This window comes from Silurus meridionalis, chromosome 27 (assembly GCF_014805685.1).
Source record: "Silurus meridionalis isolate SWU-2019-XX chromosome 27, ASM1480568v1, whole genome shotgun sequence".
Classification (NCBI taxonomy): Eukaryota; Metazoa; Chordata; class Actinopteri; order Siluriformes; family Siluridae; genus Silurus; species Silurus meridionalis.
Window position 1 is genome coordinate 11,630,149 of NC_060910.1, and position 20,513 is coordinate 11,650,661.

Consider the following 20,513-nt stretch of genomic DNA (forward strand, 5'->3'; position numbering starts at 1 on the left):
GTTAAGGGCTTAAGGGCCCAACTGTGGCAGCTTGGTGGTGCTGGGATTTGAACTTGTGACCATCCAATCTAGAGTTGATTGTCTTTACCACTGAGCTCCCGATATTAAGTCAATAATAAATCACTAGTTTATCAAGTTTATTTACACCCAGCCATGTGTCAACAGCAAAATGCATACAATAGTCCAGATATTCAGTATTCCAGATTATTCATCTTGTATACATCCACCACAAAGTCCAGCCCTTAACCCTATTGAAAATCTTTAAGATGTGATGAAGACTTTTCTCACACACTCATCATTAATATAAAATCTTAGTGAGAAATTAAGGCATCTCTGGAGGGAAATAAATGTAGCCTTGTACAACCTTATTAAAGCGGTGAATGCATGGTGTAATCAAAGCAAGAAGCAATCCAATAAATTTGTTTTTTAGCCAAGCAGTGTATATCTGGATTATTGTATGCATTTTGCTGTTTTCACACGACTTAGTGTAAATAAACCTGATCATTAATATTGATTAGTTAGTGATAACTAATCAATATATCTATTTGTATTGTAGTAAAATAGTGTATTTTTATTCAAGAATGCAATTTTCTGTCTGAACAGATACATGAACCTCTAAAACAAACAGTGAACATACACAAGTGTGCACGAGGCAAAAAAACCCGAATTTATTCACATAAAGTGTTGGAAAATTCCACAAACACTGGAAAAAAATGTACGTTGTAAACTAGACATCAGTCAATAATAACTTCTTTATCTTCATGTTGTATGCTAGTGCCCTGAAAATGAAAATGTTGATAAATATAAAATATTAGAGCAATATCAGGTAGCTACAAAAAGAATCTGTACAAATCGAACACAGGATAAAATGTGTATCAATACTATTTAACAAAGAAATGACAATACAGTATAGTAGAGAACAGGAACAACCTACACTTAAAATAATTTCATCTGAAGCAAAACCATAGAATTGTGTAAAACGGCATTATGCAGCCCAACTAGTCTTACACTAATCAGTGTGCAGTGTATTTATGTAATCATTTACTTGGCATTTATTTATGGCATGACCACCAGGGGGCCACATCATAGCGTAATTTCAGAACTAGCTTGTGTAAAAAGGAGGTAGGTGGACCTGTCGGTAATGTATTTCAGTGAAATGCAGTCCTCTATTCCTATGTTGGATGAGTAGAAATGAGAATAGTAGTTTCTATAAGAACACTGCTAATAAGGAATGTATGCGTCTCCTTCATCAATTCATATGAAAAGGGCAAAGCCCACATAAAACATGTAAATGTTACAGACTAACAGGGTATAACACAACAGGAAATGCTATTTTTTGATCCTGAATGCACCCAGTGCATTCATCAGACCTCGACGAGCTGCTCTCATCCACACTTGGTGGTCACTCACACAAGTGAGAAAAACTCATTAGAAATACCTCAGGTATAAAAAGCAATGTGAACAAATACAACAGAACAGATCAAATAAATCTATACATAAATTAATATTGTATACCATCAATATACAGTGCAGGTACAAAATACACACAATGCTGGTTTTAATATTAATAGTCTTTGTTTTTTGTTTCTTTCCTCTTTTTTCTATAATCTGTTCGCAGAGTTCAGCCAACCAGCAGCAAACTCTGAAGACTTGCATCGAGAGCGTCCAAATGTCTCATGAAACAGCAGAAAATGTATCATGAGCATTTCTCAAAAAAAAAAAAAAAAAAAAAGATTTAAGTCTTTTTAAAGATTTAAAGGTAGTGATGGAAAAAAAATTCGGAAATATCCAGGTTTCCATTATACACACAAAACACTTCCAATGTAGTGACCGTGGTGTCCCTTAGTAAAAAATTTAAATAAAAATAAAATAAAAAAATAAGGGCTGCTTCTCACTTCTTGATGGGACAAAATGGGACACAGCTGGCTTTCCAGAAGCTTAATATCTCTGGTTCTTCGGTAGAACTACATCCTGTTTAGCAGAGAGGACCTGCAAAAGTACACAGATGAAATTAGGACAATGTAGCTGTGTGAGGACACAATTGTCAAACTGTAACTCTGATGTTAATATAAAGATCACGGTGAATATGACTTTTTAGACTTGTCTGTTTATTGGACTAATCTGACCCATGACATTTCAATCCAAGCAAAGCCATTTGTCTACCTGTGACACCAGCTCATGTGTCCCACATTCTGTCTCTGATCTTTTCTTCCCTGTCCACTACAATGTTGATTTTCCCCCGCTAAAGCACTGCACCCAGGCTTGAGCACGTTCTGCTGATCCACACAGAATCCTGTAATGTGACTGATCCTGACGCAGTGGAGAAAACGCCTCTCTCTATCCATCACCCTCTCTCTATGTCCCCCCTCCCTGCACGTTTTGGATGGATGTTAGGAAACGTGACCACATGCACAGCCAAGTGGACTCTCCTGCGCCAGACTCTTGGGGGATTGTGTTTAGTCATTTTTTGCTACCGTTATCAGTGTTCTATGCTGTGCCTTTCAATATGGTGGCACTATTTTTCTACAACTTGCTATATTAATGGGATCCTCTTCTCACTGCTAATGCTAGATCTGAAACATTTATGAATAGTTTATCTAGAATGTTATAAAGTTATGGTTATAATAAATGTCTTATAAGTTTAGTTTTTTGTTATTAGTTTTATGAATTATTTACCTGTAACCGCTTGCTGATAAATGTATATCTTTAATGTAAATTGTTGATGTCATGTCTGTGCATTAATTATGAAACATGTTTAAAAAAAAAAAAATAGACAAAAGTCTGACCAAAACAGATCATAGACAATTGTTCAGCTTTGATAATTGCATGCTCGCACTCACACACCTAAGAGATTTCCATCTGTCCTTCTCCATGTTGTTCTCCGGTCCCTCTCTCTCGTAGGACGCCTGATACAAAGCTGTGAACAGATAAAACAGTGTCTGTACAACGTATCATTTCATCAAAAGCTTTGTTTTTGACTCATCTCTATCTCCTATGCTTTCTCATCAAAAGGAATTCTTCACACTTGAGTTCATCAGTGCGTGATGTATGTAAGGCACGCTGCTGTCTGATCACTCAACACCTATCAGGTTTGACATAACGATAGGAATGAGGCAGCAGTGCGAGTTTCTGTGTAAATGATACCTACTCAATAAATAGATGACAGTGCAATGTGTGTTTAGTCAGCAGATTGGTCATGCTCTCTCAATGGGAGGGCTGTTATTTCTTTCATTTTCCTGTCAATCGTCAATGATTGTCAATAGCTCATCATGGACATCTGGTAAGTTTGCGTATGCAAAAGTTTTCTAAACCATGAACATGTTTCGAAACTGATAAGGAATAATGTCCTTTGTGGTGTAACACTGTCATTGGTAAAACGTTAAGGTTCAAAATACCAAACTGAACAATAGTCAGATCCCCTTGGCAGCACTTGCCACTATGTTAACTATGTGCTTTCAGAATAAAGGAAACTGCTTACCATCCTCGCTGAAGATGGGAGCGGTGAGGAGGTACTGCAGAATCTTGCCGTCCTTCTCAAACGGACACTCCACTTTCTTCCAAGTCATGAACTCGTTCACCTGCTTGGCCAGCTCCCAGAATTTCTGCCAAACAAACACCACACTGAGTGTTAAAGCCCAGCTCCATGCCTCAGCAAACGCCCACAACATAAAAGCAAGAGCGCTTTACACTGCCAACTGCAGACTTCCTCATTCTGTGTTCACGCATACATCTATAGCCAGTGTTTTGATGTGGCTGTTGCTATGCTGCTAGCAGCTTAACAGCTAAGCAAATTCAATTCAATTCCACTTCCTTTAACAGAACTTTAAAAATAAAAAATATATACCTCAAAATTGACATGTCCATTTGGGAGCCGGTTAGAACACCCTTCATTGAGGAACACGATGTCCTTAATCATAAGGCTGAAGAATGGAATGACAATCTAAATGAAGAAACAATCACAACAATGTCATTCAATTAAGTTTAGTCCTGCGAACATATAAAAGTCATGTTTGGTCTTGGATGGTGAGGTACAATGTGAAGATGTGATGGCTAAGTTAACCTCTAAAGTAGCATGTCAGAAAGTACACCTGTTTCTCTCACTCTAGCGTGCAATTACAGTGACTCATAGAAGGAGGCAGACACCTTGTAAATGAAACAAGAGCTCTGCTGTCACGCAACTGAGCTGAAATCCCTCACGGCAAAATGCGTTACGAAGTGTGTTTAAGCCCATATATAAAGAAAACGACAAGAAGTTACCACTCCAACACAACATGCACAACATGTCTCGATGATAAGCTACTCGTTAGGATTACTAACAGTGTCAAATATAAGTGACCATTATATAATACTACCAAAATGTTGGAGATATTATTAGGTTGTGATTATGTATTTTATATTTTTTATATTATATTATATATATGAGATATCCTAAATCTAAGTTAAATTCAGGTTAAATCATTATTAATACCGAACGTCTAATATTGACGGAACAAATGCCTAAAACTGAAGTCACTGAATTACAGTCAAAAAATGTGTAAAAAAAAACTCTGAAGAGCTAGCAGACTTCAAGTACAGTGATTAAGTTGTTTATAGTCTGCAGCTTTTTTGCGTAGGAGTCACAACATTATTTGCTTTTGTTCTGGTGTGTCCCCTGAGTGACACCCAAATACAAAACAAATCTGATTTGGGCAAAACAAAGATGCAGAGCCACCACTACTGTGAGGAAAAAACTGTCAACAAACCCCCCCTCAGCCCCCCTCACGCTCAGGGAATAGCATGGAAAGTTGAACATTCCGAAGTTTCTTGGGAACATTTTGTCTTATGACCACAGAAAATACTGCTTTTCCCCACACCTTTTACACAAACGTGCAGCATCATCCAAGAGAATTCAGTGTTTTGTGTATACATGATGGAATGCAGCATATGTCCACTAAATGCCAAATAACTGAGGGCAGTCTGGAGCAAGATGTCCAGGTCAACATCACTCTTGGAACTGGCCGACTGCCATATTGTTCGAGAGAACAGAACGTTTGGAGGAAAAAAAACAGCATGTTCCTTGTGACGTCTCACCCAGAAAATTCTGGTCCATGTATGGCTCAGATCATCCACCCTTTGGCCTTTGAGGAAGCTTCATTACATAATGTTTTTTTGGCCACAGCTGAGAGCAGACGCAGTTTAGTGAGAATGCTGGGAGTGTTTCATAGCAATAACGCATTGCCCAGTGAGGGCAGTGTTACACATGATCTCAGTTCACAATGTTCCCAGTATGGCATGTTCTACACATCTTGTGATAGTCTTCCTCTGTATTATTATAAACAATGTAATTATATCCATATTCAAATATGATCCTGCTTACTGCTCAATAGATATCAGACATTTCAATAACAGTTTGACGAACATGAAGAAAACAGGATGCAGGACCATTACTAACTTCAAGCATTTGTGTGAAAAGGCTCAGTGGAACAAAAGTGAAAATATCTGATTTAAACCAGAAAAACTTGTGCAGCAAGTATGTTCTTGAGTTTGACTGGTGGCAGTCTTACCTTTTCTCTGCTGGTATGTGCAGTTATAGATCTTTGAGTAGCTCCACGTAGCGCTGTTCTGTAGTTGTAGAAGTTGCTGGACGGGTCCATTTGGTGCTACAGAAAGATAGTGGACAGTAAAACATTAAGTTTCTACAAGTGACCTGAGGATGTTTTTTTTTTTTTTTTTTTTTTCAGCTATAACAAACAAAAGTGTTTTTGATCAAGTTAAAATTGGCCAAAATGCCTAAGTGGTTTAGACATGACCTGAGAGTAAAAAAAATAACCCCAGTCCAACATGGCATTTTCAAACATCCACCTAAAGATGATGCCTGTAGTTTAAACACTAAGTTTTGACAGGATACAAAGAGCCACCTAAACCCTTTAATCTTTAAACCATCAGATCTCAGGGTGTGCAAGGAAGAAAAAACAGAAAAACGCTTTAATAGTGTCTGCTAGGAGGAAAATACATCAGAAAGTGATGGAGCACTAAGACAGCAAACACCCGTGAAGATTTTGATGTGTAAATACAGTTTGGGAACAAAGCTCTGAAATCTGGGAAGAATCTTCTGATGCTGGTGGTTTAGAAAAGGATGCATGTTTACTCTAAAAAATGTTATTTACCCAGCTAGGTACTCTTATAAAGGATCAAAACCTGATCATCATTTATAGATGCTAAATTATATATATATAGTGGTCTAACATTGTTATATGCCTTTTATTATTCTGACTCATACTGCTATACATTCATATCTCAAATTAATGACTCAAAACCATGCCCACATCTCAAAATGACAAATAAAATTAATATTTTTTCAAAAATTCTAAACAAACCTCCAGAATATCGAACTTTGCTGTTTTGACCTTGGCCCAGGTCTTTTTTAGCCGTGATACCGGACTCATATTCATGCCAGCTGCAGAGAAGAGACAAACACACATCAGGTCAGCACAGGACAACACCCAAGTCCCATTTCCTGCCACAGCTGCAGTTCTGCAGCTTCTAATCCTCATGAACAATAGCATTAGTAAGTGCATCACTTCCCCCTAAAAGTCTGCTTAGTATATATTATTGATACAAACTATAACTGAGTGAGATCAGCAAGTCTACAGCAATGAGGTCATCACACTAGTGAGACTATCTGATCAATCTGTACTACACTGAGCTGTCTAGTGATGACAAAGCAAGAGTCATTCGGTTGGGTTTATCTGATGTCTGAGGGATTATGGAGGCAGATGATCTTATAGTTTCGTTGTGGAGGATGGGCAGGCAGGACAAATAGCAGAAGATTTACACTGATTATTTACGATATGCATATTATTTATTGTACTTGTTGAAATTGAATTTTAAAAAGCAGCCATGTTATTAAAAACACTGCTATCACCTCAAACAAAAGCTTCTACAGACAAGATTACGAAAGACACCATTTATACTGCTGGTTTTGGGTACAGATCTCTCATCTCCCTCTGCACACTGTCTTTAAAAATGGTGAGAATAATATCAGGGCCTCATGCCAGGATGCGTACTGATGGTCCTTTCACTTAGCACAATGGTCTATGCGCCACACAGTAAACCTTTATGATGACTATTTTTCTCCACAGCTAACTCTAATAGGTGATCTCTCTTTCTCTCTTTTTCTCTCTAGGGATAAACACTTGTGTAAGTATTGGCCTGTTGGTTTGCCTCTAGGGAAAGTCCTAGAAAAGGACAGCTGGCTTCACTCCTCCTCCCATCCTTCCATTTTTCAGTGGTGACCATCTGCATGCAGATCCCTGGCTCCCACCCAGCAGCTGCGTTTTCACCCCTGTACACTGTAGTAACGTTACACTAATCTACTATAGCCCTAGCAAGGGGACATTTTATCAGTGCTACCGCAGAACTATCAAAAAGAACCCCCGGCTGTTTTTTTTTCATTGAAAACAACAAATTATTCACAATCGTATAAAATTAATTACTAGATTTTAATATTTGTTCCAGATCCAGATGAACAAACACATTTAACCATATCTCTAGGGAATACAAGGTTTTCTTTAGCGGAGACCCATAAAAATAAATAAATAAACGAACAAATACTTAAGCACTCACAAATGATGGCCATGAGAGAATTGAAGTTGCCAATATTGAAGCATTCCCGCGCCACATCGACGAAGAACTCGATGACACGAGCTCGCTGCTTTTTTTTCTCCGGCTGCACAGTGAACAAAGAAAAGTGATGTTTAGTTATAAATGCAAGGACAAAATATCACAAGACACTCCCAACAAAGGACAGGCCTTCCCTGGGGTTAGGAAAAGAAATGATACCTGTAAATTATATAGCTGCTCTGACGTTATTGTGCTTTGTAATTATCTCTCATTATCAAAGGCTTCATGACTTCATTTGCATAGGTAACTAAAGGGCAGAGAGAGAATTATTCCTGAAAATATGTACTCACCATGCAGATCTCAGTGGCTACCAAGTAGCTCAGCCTGTTGAACCACTCCACATATGCCTCCAGGTTACTGGTTTTTTTGCACTTAGTAAAACAACTCTGCAAAACAGATTTTTTTTCACAGTCTTAAATAAGCATCATGCAAAATCACTGTACTACAGAAAATTCCACCTGTCATCCGAATAGAAAAAAAATGTATGACGCAGAAGGAAACTAAATAAAACAAAGAAAGGGTGCTGTGCTGCACTATAACCACTATTTAAACAAATAAAAAAAAGAAAACCGAATGGCTTATAAGCTCAAACACAAGAGCACTCTATTAAAGAGACACTCAATGAGAAGAACTCACCACCCTCTGTGCGTCATGACTCACACAGACACATAGGCTTAATCCGTGTTTCATTTTTCTAAATGCAAGATTTTAACTTTCTTTCTCCTACACATTCCTTACATTCCTCTGCATTGACCATGCTATTCCCGACACAAAGGGTGGCCCAGCCTGATGTCTGAGACCCATGCACTTAAAAGAGTCTGCTAACAACTTACAAGGAAAAGCGCGCCAATGCGTCATTCCACTGCCTGTTGCTTAGCAGCTGACTACAAGAATTTTCTGACAACATGGTGAGTCGGCGCTGACCTTGTGATGGCCGGGGAAAACAACCCAGACAAATTTAGTGAACGGTGAAGGCTCTCAGTTTACTGTGAGTAAAAAGTCACAGTATAACCTCGGGGTAATGCAAATATTAGCTGCGTTGATTTGTTCAAGTTTAGTATTTGTTTTTGGTGACTCTGGAAAGAAGTCCAGAAAATAATAATAAAAAAAGTCCCTGTTTCTTTTTAGCGCTTGAAAAGTAGTTACCTTTTCATTGTCAAGAGAACCTTTCTGAACAAATGCCTGGACAAATTCTTCAGGTCCGATGTAGCTCAGTCGCTCCTAGAAAATGGAAAAGAAAAGACAACCTGTCAACCTATGAATATAAAACTGACCGTACCACAAAGAGCAATCGATATCATGTGAATGCTCACCAGCTCGATGTGGGTTAACTGCTGAGCCAAAGTGAAAGTGTCACTACAGATGGTCATGATGTTTCTATGGATAGACTGAGGCTTGGTTTTCAAAACCGGTAGTCTGTCTGCCACTGAGGAGCTGATCTTGGCCAAGTTTTCTTCATACTGGCTGTGTGTAGCGAGTTTACGGGTCAGGGCTTGTATCATCTGGTGCACTGCTTTCCGATAGACCTACAGAGACCAGAGAAAGAATGGCGAAATTAGCGCTGAGTTAGCAACAAGATTTACAACTATGTAACCATTTAGTGTTACACAGCAATGATCAACCATAAAACTCCAACAGGATGTGGCTGGCAGAGATAAGAAACATGACAGAAAGCATCAACTAATCCTCTTGCAAACATTTGATAATACATTATCAAGGAAGACAGGCAGTGATGGTGGCACACAGCATATAGGATCCTTATGTGTTAAATGCAAAGAGGTTTCTATTTTTCTATTTGATTGGTCAAACCAATTTTATTGCCGCTTGATCTGCTGGTCAGCCAGTTGAAAGAATAAAGCTCTGCTGACTCAGACGGTTACATAAAGACACCGTGCACTATTATGCAAGAACAGTGCTGTCCGCAGATATCCTCTTCTAATAGAACTGGCAGGCTACCCATTTCCTCTCAGAACACTGTCCCCTAGGTCCTGTAATCTAATAACACAAGCTTGACATGGTTTAGGAGAATTAGCATCAAGCACCAGTAATTTGTAATACTGACTGTAGAGAGACATGAACAGTCTATTTATCCTATTTCACAGGTCTACGATGCAAACCAGCTTAAAGCCCTTAGTTGTGCTTGATTTAATTCATGCTGTTTAATTATAAATAACTTCATGCAAATCTGAATTCATAACCCGATTTCATAACTTTGCTCATGAGGTGGAAAAGAGCTGGCTTGATTTCTGTGAAGCTCTGGAAAGATTCTAGTTTGAGAGAGTGATGAGCTGTAATGACAGACTTTTGGTTCTCTGTGGACTCACAGCCTAGGGGATATAATAAACTGCTCTGGGCTAAAGAAATCTGCATTCCTAAAGCCCATGATTAACAAGACCTCAAGGATTATGCTAATTGGTTTAATCTGATACAGGAAGTAAATAATTGCTTAAGGAGAATTCACTTATTATTTAATTAATTCAACGTATTGTTTTCCAAACGAGAGGTTCTCCTGCTCAGATGAGGCCAATTTGTAGTAGATCAAAAAGGCTGTTTCTTCAGGAGCCACCATATGGGAAAGCTTCTGCCATCAAAACAAAAAAGAGAAAAAAAAGAAAAAGGAACGAGTGGTGATTTATTTTTAGAGACAATTCATGAAGATAACTGGTTGACATTTTGAAGCAGCAGGGAATTTCTAGCTTGTTGTGGAAAGAGCCGTGTGTGTGCCATCTTCTCGCTTAACGCTGGCATATGTGACAGAAGACCTCGTAGCACAACCTGCTGTGCTCTGGCATAAACGCAGCCTGTGCAAAAGGTGAACTGAAGCCACTGGTCAAGCACAAATCACAGAGCTTGGTTACGCTAGGCTCTGCCTTCCCTATATAGATGACCACATCCATAATGACAGTCTCAGTGCAACAAAACTCTAACATCTGTCTCCAGACCACATTTTGGTCTTTGGTGTTTATTCTAGGCTCAATCTAGTCAAAAAACAAGTCCTGCAGCACAGTGTCAAGCTCTTGCCTTTTTACTGACTGGCTCAGGACAAATGAGTAGGAATAGATCAAGGAAAAGTGTAACTGGAGCCTGCAGTCAGAATGCACTTGTGTTGAACTGCTACCATGTTAGAAATACTGCTTATAATGCCAGGCGCTGCACTGTATTCAATAAACCTAACATTGATCCCATGCATAAATGCATTTTTTACTCCAACGGTCTACACAGTCAGTCAAATATACAGATCTAATAATAGACCATAAGTGCAACACTTATTGTGCAGTGTCCCATGTTTTCAACACTGATTTTCCATATAAAGAAGCCACTTGAACAAAAATACATCAGTGCATTAGAAAAGTCATGGGAGAATGAAATGTTAATTCGCCATTTCTTTAATGGTTTGTCCAAACTAGCCTCCTGCTGCTGGCTATTACACTAATACTAAAAACCAGTATGAGAACTGCACAGGGGCTTTGCTTAATTTATTTGTCTTTCAATATCTGGTTGCAAAATCTGGTTTTCTTGCTGATGGGAACAGTTTTCCTAAGGATCGGCTGATCAGCTTTAACGATTCATGTGGCATAAATAAAGTCTCATGCAGTGTTATTCACTGTAGTCTACTATACTTCAAGTGTACTGTATGTAGAGTTTACAAGTAGCAATGGGGATAGTATTTTTTTTTTTCTTCAAATGAAAAAAAAAAACTTTTTGAGAAAATAAATGCTAAAGCAGTGACATTCAAGTCGGCTCTAATGGAGCCATTTAAATGCAACGTGTGGAGGAGCACCAGAGGAGACAAAAGCAGCCGAACAATAGAGCTTTCTTCTCTCTCTTTTCTTGTCAGACACGACAAACTGCTTTGGAATTAGAGAAATCGCTCCCCTCCCCCAAAAAGTGACTCTTGCTTCACCCCACGTGTTGGGAACTCCAGTAGTTTCTGAGGCGTGCAATAGGACTGTGAGAAATGGACTGTCAGCTTTTGGTGCTATAAAGTAATACATTAGCACAAACAAAGTATAATTTTTTGGTGGCACTCTTACCTCATCTCCAGTGCTCAAACGTTGCGTTAATTCTTTTAGACTCCTCATCATCCGCTCATCCCGGAAGTCGTAAGGAAACGTCTCTGTCCACTCTGTTAGCAACTGCAAGATCTTGGGAGCAAGTTTTCTGATTCTTATCTAATAAAATCAGAGACCCCAAACATATGTTATTATGCAATAAAAAATAGCTTAGTGTGTGATAACAGGTATGATATTGTGATCACGGTATAGCATTACCTTGTCTGCTGAATGATCACTGAGCTTCTGATGGTCTGTGCACAAGTGGCAAACTTTAGACATGAGCTCATGTGGATGAATGAAAAGACGTGAATTGAGCAAAAATGTGAAGATGTACTTCCTCTGTGGGATAAAAAAAAGAATTAAAATTATTTGAGCCCTTATGCAAATAAGCATACAGAATAATGATTAGGACTGACTTCTGACTGAGTATGCAGTGTTTATGTTATGTAAGTAGAAGAGATAAACCAGTCCTCACATCAGGATAGTAAGCCACAGTGGGGACTAAGTGCTGAATGAGGGCCTCCAGAGACCCTGACACCAGGTTGTTGTCATGGTAATATAAGCCACTGAAGTCCTCCTCTTTTGTCTTATAGTGGTTGTTGTTGTAGCCACTGGACCCGAACATCGCTGGAAATGGTGGCGTTTGAGGCATTTTTTCCTGTTGAAGGCCAGACAGGATATAATTAGTCAACATTCTAAGGAGTCTTGAAAGCCACATTTGTGGTGCGTTTGGGTGTTTTTAAATGCCAGTCTACACTGCAAGTCAAGATTTTGTTTACCTTTGCATGAAACACAAGGGCCCTGAAATCATTATGGGAAGCTGAGTGGAAAATTACTCTTCTTTGGCAGTGCTCAATCTAGATCTCCAAACACCATGCCCATTCAAATTATCCATGCTCAAGCAATCTGAATGCACTTGATCACACACGCAATAACTGTGAGATCGACCAACTGGCACAACAGGAGTGAGTGCCCTGCTAGAATAATGTCTCCCATGTTGACCGTGGAACAAAATGAGCTTTTAATTCACTCCTAATTCACGTGGCCATTCAGCGTAATGCAACACAGAGAACCTATTTAGTAAACGATGAGAAACAGAACACGGTGACCTATAAGAATATGAAAACATCACGTACAATGAAAACGTTTTAGCTGGCAGCACTAAGAAATTGAAGTGGTTTGTTTCACACACTTCTCATGTCTGCCTTGTGCAGCCCTTCACCTCAAGCGTTCCTGAGTCAATAGAGTTTGTGTACTGCATTCAGCCTAATGTCAGTTCCGGCTCTAATGTTCTACGATGAAATGTAGTGCCATCTCACTGCTGCTTTATGGGAGCAGAAAGATTCCTAGAGACGATGGACAGCCTCAGGAGGACACGTGGGCCTCTCAATAAAGGCCCTCTCAGTCACGGCACAAGGCGCTCAGGGACTTGCAAATAATGGCCAGCCCCAATGGACGCCTGCCTATTCAGGCCCGCATTTAGCTGCAGGCATAAGAGTGCCAGGGTTAGAAACGGGTGTGCACGGAAGAGGGGGTTGCCATACGTTTTATCTACGCACCCCTTTTCTTGCCTTTTTCATAACCCCACAGAGATTAGCATTAAAATGGGTGCTAAAAGTCAGAGCTGCGCCCCCTACGCATCTGTTGCAGCATGTGTTTCACAAGCTCACCATGTCAATGAGATGAAAAGACCGGAACAATAATCACTATGATGACACGCAATGGTTTGTTAAATTATTATTATTTTTTTTTTAATATCCTTCTAGATATAGCTTAAAAACTGCTACATGTTCATGTGACTCGACACATTTTTGCTGCTTGTGAGGGGTGTATGGATGCTGACAGTGTAACAACTTGGAAATACTGGTCCAGCGCGTTACTCAAGTGCCAACCGCATTGTGCTTATGTTTTAACAAGCTCCGGAAAATGGCGGTTTCCACAAAAAGATCAAACCCTACATCACTTCTTAGAAACACTTGTTTTGTGCAACAGAACCTTTTTTTTAGCAGTCTCTACATTGAATGAGACACAAATATAACATGTATGCAAAAAAAAAAACCATACACGTCCCAATTAAACTCAATTTCTCAATTAAAATAATGACATTTAAATAACCAAGTTATCAATGAGACTGTCATCAGATTATTGGGCTGGATGTGTGAACATCGACAAAAGACAAACAAACAATTAAGAAAGCGGTGCTTCAATTGTAGCTTTTGTTTATTCTTGGCAACACTATAACCCACAGATGACTTGCCACTGGGCAAAATGTAAGATCTTTTGCGCATCTCTTCACGGGCCACCAAGATGATATCACAGTTTGAAAGGGGGAAAAAAAGTCTTCTCTAGAAGAAACCTCTCTTTCAGATTCACAAGGAGTGTCAGCTGCCGTAAGAGTTAATCCTATAAAAGCACAAAAACAAAGAGAGGGCTAATTACTTGTAGGCCAGCTGACTGTGTTTGTTCTTTAGTCGCAGGTGCAAGAACCCAGGGTCATGACTTGTTTTTTCAGTGAAGACAATCTCGGGTTTTTTGCTGGTATTATACATTCTTAATATAGCCCAAAGAATCTATTTATGGCAGTTTCAAAACTGGAAATTTATATTAAGTCACATGCTGATCATGTTCCTTGTGATGTCATGAGGGACTTTCTCTTCAAATGAGGAACTCGTAACATTTTCTCTTCAAATAAGGAACTTGTAACAATGTGGAAATTGATACTTCTCTACGCAAGCTCGGAAACTGTAGTTGGCGACAGTCATGTGTATGTGTAGCAATACACACACACACACACACACACACACACACACACACACAGGTATCAGATGGATGAAAAGAAATACATAAAAAAAAAGCTGTGCAGCCTCCAGCCTCCACTCTTGTGGTACTCCAATCTCCTTAAAGCTGTGCTACATAATTGCTCAACATTATGGTTCACTGGTCTAATGGCCCTCGCCCAGGCCATGAGGTGCTAAGACCTCGATAAGAGATTCATTAAAGGCCACAAATCAGGCCAAACATGACCCTGGTGTCAGGAGGAAACACATCATTCCCACATTTCTCTAGAACCAGCTGTGCCAAAGCTTGTGCTGAAAGGCACTCAGAGGGAACTAAGCAAACAGAGCTCCTCCTTGTTTACAGTACTTTAACCCTGAGGAATCTCAGTTTGCCACAAGATGTAGAAGAGAGGAGAAAAAAAAACAGCCAGCCAGTACTATTACAGTACTTAGGTAACAAGTCATGGCAATAATAAAACTATTAAGTGCACTGCAAAGGGTCTGTTCCTGTTCATGTCTGCACTGTTTTCTTTTAACGCTCAAGATGATAAACGACATCCTCGCTCAGTTTACGGTTTCTGTTTCAGCACGTTAGACAGGTGTGAGGGTTTGTGTTTCTTGCTTGCCAGAAGGAAAGATCTTATTTCACTGCAACTACTACTAAACTGTGTCATGCTGGGGGAAAACACCGTGGCAAGCATCACAGGTTCGCCTTCGTAATGGTGCTGCTCACCATCTAGTGACCTGATAGACACGAGTCGTGGGGCGAACATCTCACTGCTTCATGGTAGTCTATTAAAAGGCACCATTTACAAACCTCAATGCAGTGTAGTGTAGCTTTATTTCACATTAAGGTCATATACAAATGTAAACACTTATCCAGTAGAGCTGATGTGAAAGTGCTACAAGAGTAGACACTATTTGTGAAGCCACTAATAAAAAGAGAAACTCCTTATACACAAAAACAGCCTGCAGATGATATTCATCATCTGAATATGAAATACCCTGCACAATCTGTTTCCAAACTACTCCAGAATAATCACGTTTTAAATCTGACACCATGACATTTTTGTTTGTTTTTTTAATATTACCAATAACATGCCAAAGCGCTGAACACTGGTTTCATAGAACAGAGAGCAGAAAAAGAGCGAGCATGCACCTAGGCAGGTTGTACCACATCCAACCACATCTTCAAGAACGCGCACAGACCCACACAAACAAACGAAACATAACACACCAAGTAGCCAAGTGAAATCGATCCAATGATCTCACCTCCACCGAGTCTTCTTAGGCTGAAGTCCAACTTCTCAGTGTGAAGATGCAACAAGAGCCGCTGGTCATTAAAGCGTACACGATCCCGCAGTTTGTTAGGGTTGAATAAAGAACGCAAAGAAATACCGCTAAATCCACAAGGTGAAAAACAAACACGCGCTGAGTGATTCCGCAATGAGTACGAGCGTTCACGCACCGCGTTCACGCCTGGGACTGAGTGTGTGCGGTGTAACAGCGCGCGCTGAAGACGTGAGAGTAACTTGTGACGTGCGAGCTGCGATAATCCAATCAGCGCAGCCGCAAGTCCGGCAGAGCCCCCGTGCGCGCGCCCACGCTCGAGCGCGTGACCGTTTTCACTTCTAATTACGTTTCACCAAACTGGAAAAGGGAAATGATATGGAAATGAAAGTTGTGATGTTTTACTTGGTGAATTCCGTGGTATTTTTTATTTTAAGCATAATGAACCTTAATTCTGTGAAGTGCCGCGCTATTTACTTCAGTCACAGTATTTGGTTAGCGATATTTCCAGATTTGTCAAATACAACAGCTCTGGGGATCCCCAGGGATCTTTGCATTTATAAAATGTCATTTATATACAACCCAACATAATAAATCAATATAATTATTTTTTGAATTATGTTCTTACAGTCATAAGCCCGTTGACTATGGTTAAATGGGCTTTAAAACTAGTTAACTTCTCCCAAATGTGTTATATCAGTGTGAATTCAGGAATAAAAAGCTTAATGAACATACAATGTATCATTGGACAAATTTGTTTATGATACAAATCAATACCAGATGTGTGGGAATTTATATTACACTCATGGTCCCTACGTTCCAAATGTTATATTGGTTCTTTGTCACTTTATTAAGGACAAATCTTTATACAGAGCATCAGTCTTTATACAGCATTGTTTAAATTAAACCCTGGCAGGGACCCATTTCTGTCACATTTCACTCACATATACTGAACTTGGTTAAACATGACCTTTGTTAGTGTGGGCTCATTCTGTATTTCAGTACATCGTTTACTAAAAGATGACCAGATGACTGGCTCCTGATTGCTAACCTGGGACAAGTGCTAAAACTGATGCCAGAAAAATCGAAAAACTTTTCTTTTCTTACTGCAACTTAGCAGCAGATAATAGTTCATCTACTTATTTGCTTTTGAATATATGTGCTTCAATAGTAGCTTGAACAAAAGCAATTACTCAAAAAACTTATAAATACTTAAAAATAATTTGTGTATTAATGGAAATTTTATTTTATTTACGATAGAACAATGACATTGAAACTTAAGATTGGATCTTAACTCATTGCATGTGAAAATTTGTCACATTCACACTGCCTTTGAACAGAGCAGCAGGGGTACGTACTTCCTGGAATCACAAAGAGGTTTTTGTATTATCTCCTTAATCTGCATCAAAAAAAGATCCCGCCATGGATAGGTGGCAATGGAACTGAACGTATCCTCCTTCAATCAGCTACTTTTGACAACAACTGCTCACAGCTATCATTTTCAACACCTACACTCCAGGCCCACAGTTACATAACTACTGGTTAGAAGCTCGTATTGTTCTTTGTGAACGGCGGGATATGTGGAGGTGTGTGGTAATCAGCATAGCTACTGCATCTTAGCATGGACCATATAAGACGTGACATATTTCACAGCCAGGTACATGTATGCATTAAGGACGACGACGTTCTTTAAGATCCCACATGTAAAACAGTTAATGCCCAAGTCTCACTATTGCTTCAGTGGATTAGTTTTAAACCTAATAATCAATGCTGAAATCATAAAGAATGCTTCACAATATGCTCATACTGAACATCATTTCAACACTTTTAGCTGGTTTAAATGTACTCTGTTATAAGTCTGGTTCCTTGCAAGATTTCTCCATGTTTTCCTGAGAGTTCTTATTGCCACTGTCACCTCTGTCTACCTTGATTAGAGATCTGAATGTTCATTCATATTTCTGTAAAGCTGCTTCGTGACAATGTCCAATATTAAAAGCAGAAGCTTCTTGTTTTAGGTTATTAGTGCAACAAAGTGTTTTCTCGGAATTGGAGAAGACAATCTCTTTCTTGTCTCCATGGGGGAATTCACACCTCCGGTTAGTGCTCCCTGAGAGAGTGTAATGCTGACAGTTAGAGACCGACTTACTCATTCATTTGTGTGGAAAATGTCATAAAACTGTGGTCACCATGGTATTGTTTACATGTTGCCATTTTGCTGCTATGACTTTTTTTCATGTTATGATTGTGTCAGACTCATCAGAAAGTATAGATATACAGAAAAAAGTAGACAACAAAGCTGCAAGCAACATTTTCAGGGCCCAAGCACCCAGATTTAGTGAGATACACGGTCACATCTGCACTTACAACTGCAATTACAGGAAAACAGAACCATAACATTAATTTGTAAAACTGTGTGCCAAATATGGTGATGACTGGACATTTGTAGGAGTTTCTAAGATGGTGAAAAAAAATCTAATGAATTTGGATTGTAAAATAAACGTTGTTATAGAGTGTGCTACTTAGCTTATCCAAAGTATTATAGGAAAGATATTTTAACTGGATACAAGGTTCAAAAGGCCATATCCACAGTGCCATAATAAGGCCCAAGTGTTCCCAATTCTGGTGCTAAAGAATTAGGAGTACTCTGGATAAATTTGTTTAGATTTTTCCTTAGACCCTCCAAAATAACTGGCCAAATTCCATAGGTTTTTACCAGATGTTCTATGTGTTGCCACAGACATTCTTGCAAAAAGCAGAAAAATAATAATAAGAAAAAATAGAATAACAAAAGGGCGTCTACACACCTTACATGCTCAGCCTTATAATTACGCACACACCTATGATGCAGTTAGAGTTAATAATAGAAGTTGTTTACAGTGACATGACATTAAAACTCCTTTGTTTTTTAAAAGGTTTTTTGAAGATGTGCCCCCTTCAGTGCATTCAGAATATACCGTTTTTTCGATTTACAAACATATCATTGTGTCTTTCATAGTACTCTAAACACACATCTAAGAAAATACGAAACAACTACTGTAATTACTGTAATTGCTACATTCTGATCCTGAGCATTTTCTTCTTCCAGAGGCAAAGCAGAACACAGTCCATCTCATCCATGGTAAGTAACAGTGGCTTTGAAGTGACAGATGAAACATGCCACAAAATATTCTCCTGCTCACTTTACAATTCACACATGAATTTTCTGCTCTGTGTACTTTTGCCTTTGCCTTTCCTGCAGCTCAACCACAGTTCAGCCTGGTGAGGTGACATGATTAATTTATTGTCACTTTGTTGTGGTTTTTAACTGAAATTAGATTTGTACTGTATTTTTTTTGTACTGTTGTCATTTTCTTTCATTTCAAGTTCAGAAGTATATGTATCCCTGTCTTTTTTTTATTCAATCTCCCTTGCAGAAATTGTTGGGTAATTCCATACTCATGGTGCCATTTATCCAACGTAAACAGATTTGTTACATTGGATTTAAGTAAAAAAATTTCTTTAAACATGCCTTTAACCATTCAAATAATGAGTAACTTATTTCAGGCAACAATATACATTTTTACAAAGTTTTTTACTGCATTTTTCTAATGTTGAAGCTAACAGGATTTAGCTAGAAAAAAATGAGCTTAACCAGCAGCTCAGTTAATGCCATCAGGATCTTAAAGACATTCTAATGGTTACTACAATTTACTATAATTCTTTTTATATTTTGTAATTAGGTTTGTATGTTCAAAGTGACCTCAACACTCAGCATCACGGTTTCTTATGACAATCAAGAAATTATTAGGAAATGATGATGCAATTTTTTTAACCTAGTTAAAAAAAAAAAAAAAAAAAATTCTAAAATTAAACTCATCCTGTGCTGTAATCATCAGACAAATTACTAAAACACTTTTTGAAAAAAAGCCACCCATGTATACACAGAGCAAAGTCAAGCCTGTTTGGTCTGCTGCTTTGTTACTCACAGGCTGCATTAGATGCTCACATGTTACATCATGAGTCTGCGCACAAGGAAACGTCTGCTCAGACTTGCAGTACATGACTGTGAATCACTGCTTGAATTTAGTAACTTGTTGAGGCAGGAAAGAATTGTTTCCTGAGATTAAAAGTTGTCTGAGGATGCGCAAGTTTCTAAAAACATTGCTGTTCTGTTATTTTCTCAACAACTTAAAATAGGATTAACTGGTGTTGTTTATTTAACCCTATTAAATCTGAAAGTAATCCTAGATGTTTTGGTTAGATGATATCATTGGTGATACAGATTGTTTGCATATTTGGACTTTTCTATATATTTTCATGTATTTTTTTGCACTTGGCAAAAACAATCCCCCAGGATAAAGATTATATTTCAAATGCACATCAACCAAGTATTAAAACCCATCCGAAATATATATTCAGGCAATCGTTTGTTCTGAAAGCTACACCTAGTGCAGCAGGAAAACCACATGGTGTATAGGTCAAGAATGGCATGTCTTTTCCCACCCCAGTAAAAACCAGCCCTACATTACTCTCAGTAAAATGATACGGCCACACACGTGGACTTGCGGTCTCAGTTAGGTCAATCACTGTCAAATTTAAATTTCTCTGATCAGCACCATATGGAAATATAACTGGATTTAATTTACCAGGAATGTGGTCTGTATATATTTTAACTGTATATCTTCCCTTCATGTACTTACACAAACAACATGTCATTCAGCTCCATTTTAATGCTACTTCTAAAAAAGTG

General features: G+C 38.7%; 1 protein-coding gene across 3 annotated transcripts in view; it reads right to left on the reverse strand.

The window, feature by feature from the left end:
• Positions 1 to 646: 646 nt before the first annotated feature.
• The window catches only part of rasgef1ba (RasGEF domain family, member 1Ba), a 58,936-nt gene continuing 39,069 nt past the window's right edge, over positions 647 to 20,513 (reverse strand). The window contains exons 1-14 of one of the 3 annotated variants that reach the window (XM_046841921.1): positions 15,767 to 16,000; positions 12,193 to 12,375; positions 11,934 to 12,056; positions 11,697 to 11,834; positions 8,976 to 9,188; positions 8,809 to 8,883; positions 7,953 to 8,048; positions 7,606 to 7,708; positions 6,357 to 6,436; positions 5,544 to 5,639; positions 3,845 to 3,940; positions 3,479 to 3,602; positions 2,845 to 2,917; positions 647 to 1,989 (exon numbers count right to left, since the gene is read on the reverse strand). In XM_046841921.1, coding sequence (XP_046697877.1) covers positions 1,965 to 1,989; positions 2,845 to 2,917; positions 3,479 to 3,602; positions 3,845 to 3,940; positions 5,544 to 5,639; positions 6,357 to 6,436; positions 7,606 to 7,708; positions 7,953 to 8,048; positions 8,809 to 8,883; positions 8,976 to 9,188; positions 11,697 to 11,834; positions 11,934 to 12,056; positions 12,193 to 12,369 — 1,419 coding nt within the window. In that variant the 5' untranslated portion in view covers positions 12,370 to 12,375; positions 15,767 to 16,000 and the 3' untranslated portion in view covers positions 647 to 1,964. Of the gene's footprint in view, positions 1,990 to 2,844; positions 2,918 to 3,478; positions 3,603 to 3,844; positions 3,941 to 5,543; positions 5,640 to 6,356; positions 6,437 to 7,605; positions 7,709 to 7,952; positions 8,049 to 8,808; positions 8,884 to 8,975; positions 9,189 to 11,696; positions 11,835 to 11,933; positions 12,057 to 12,192; positions 12,376 to 15,731; positions 16,001 to 20,513 lie in introns of those variants that run through there. The other 2 variants (XM_046841922.1, XM_046841920.1) reach the window with 2 other exon arrangements.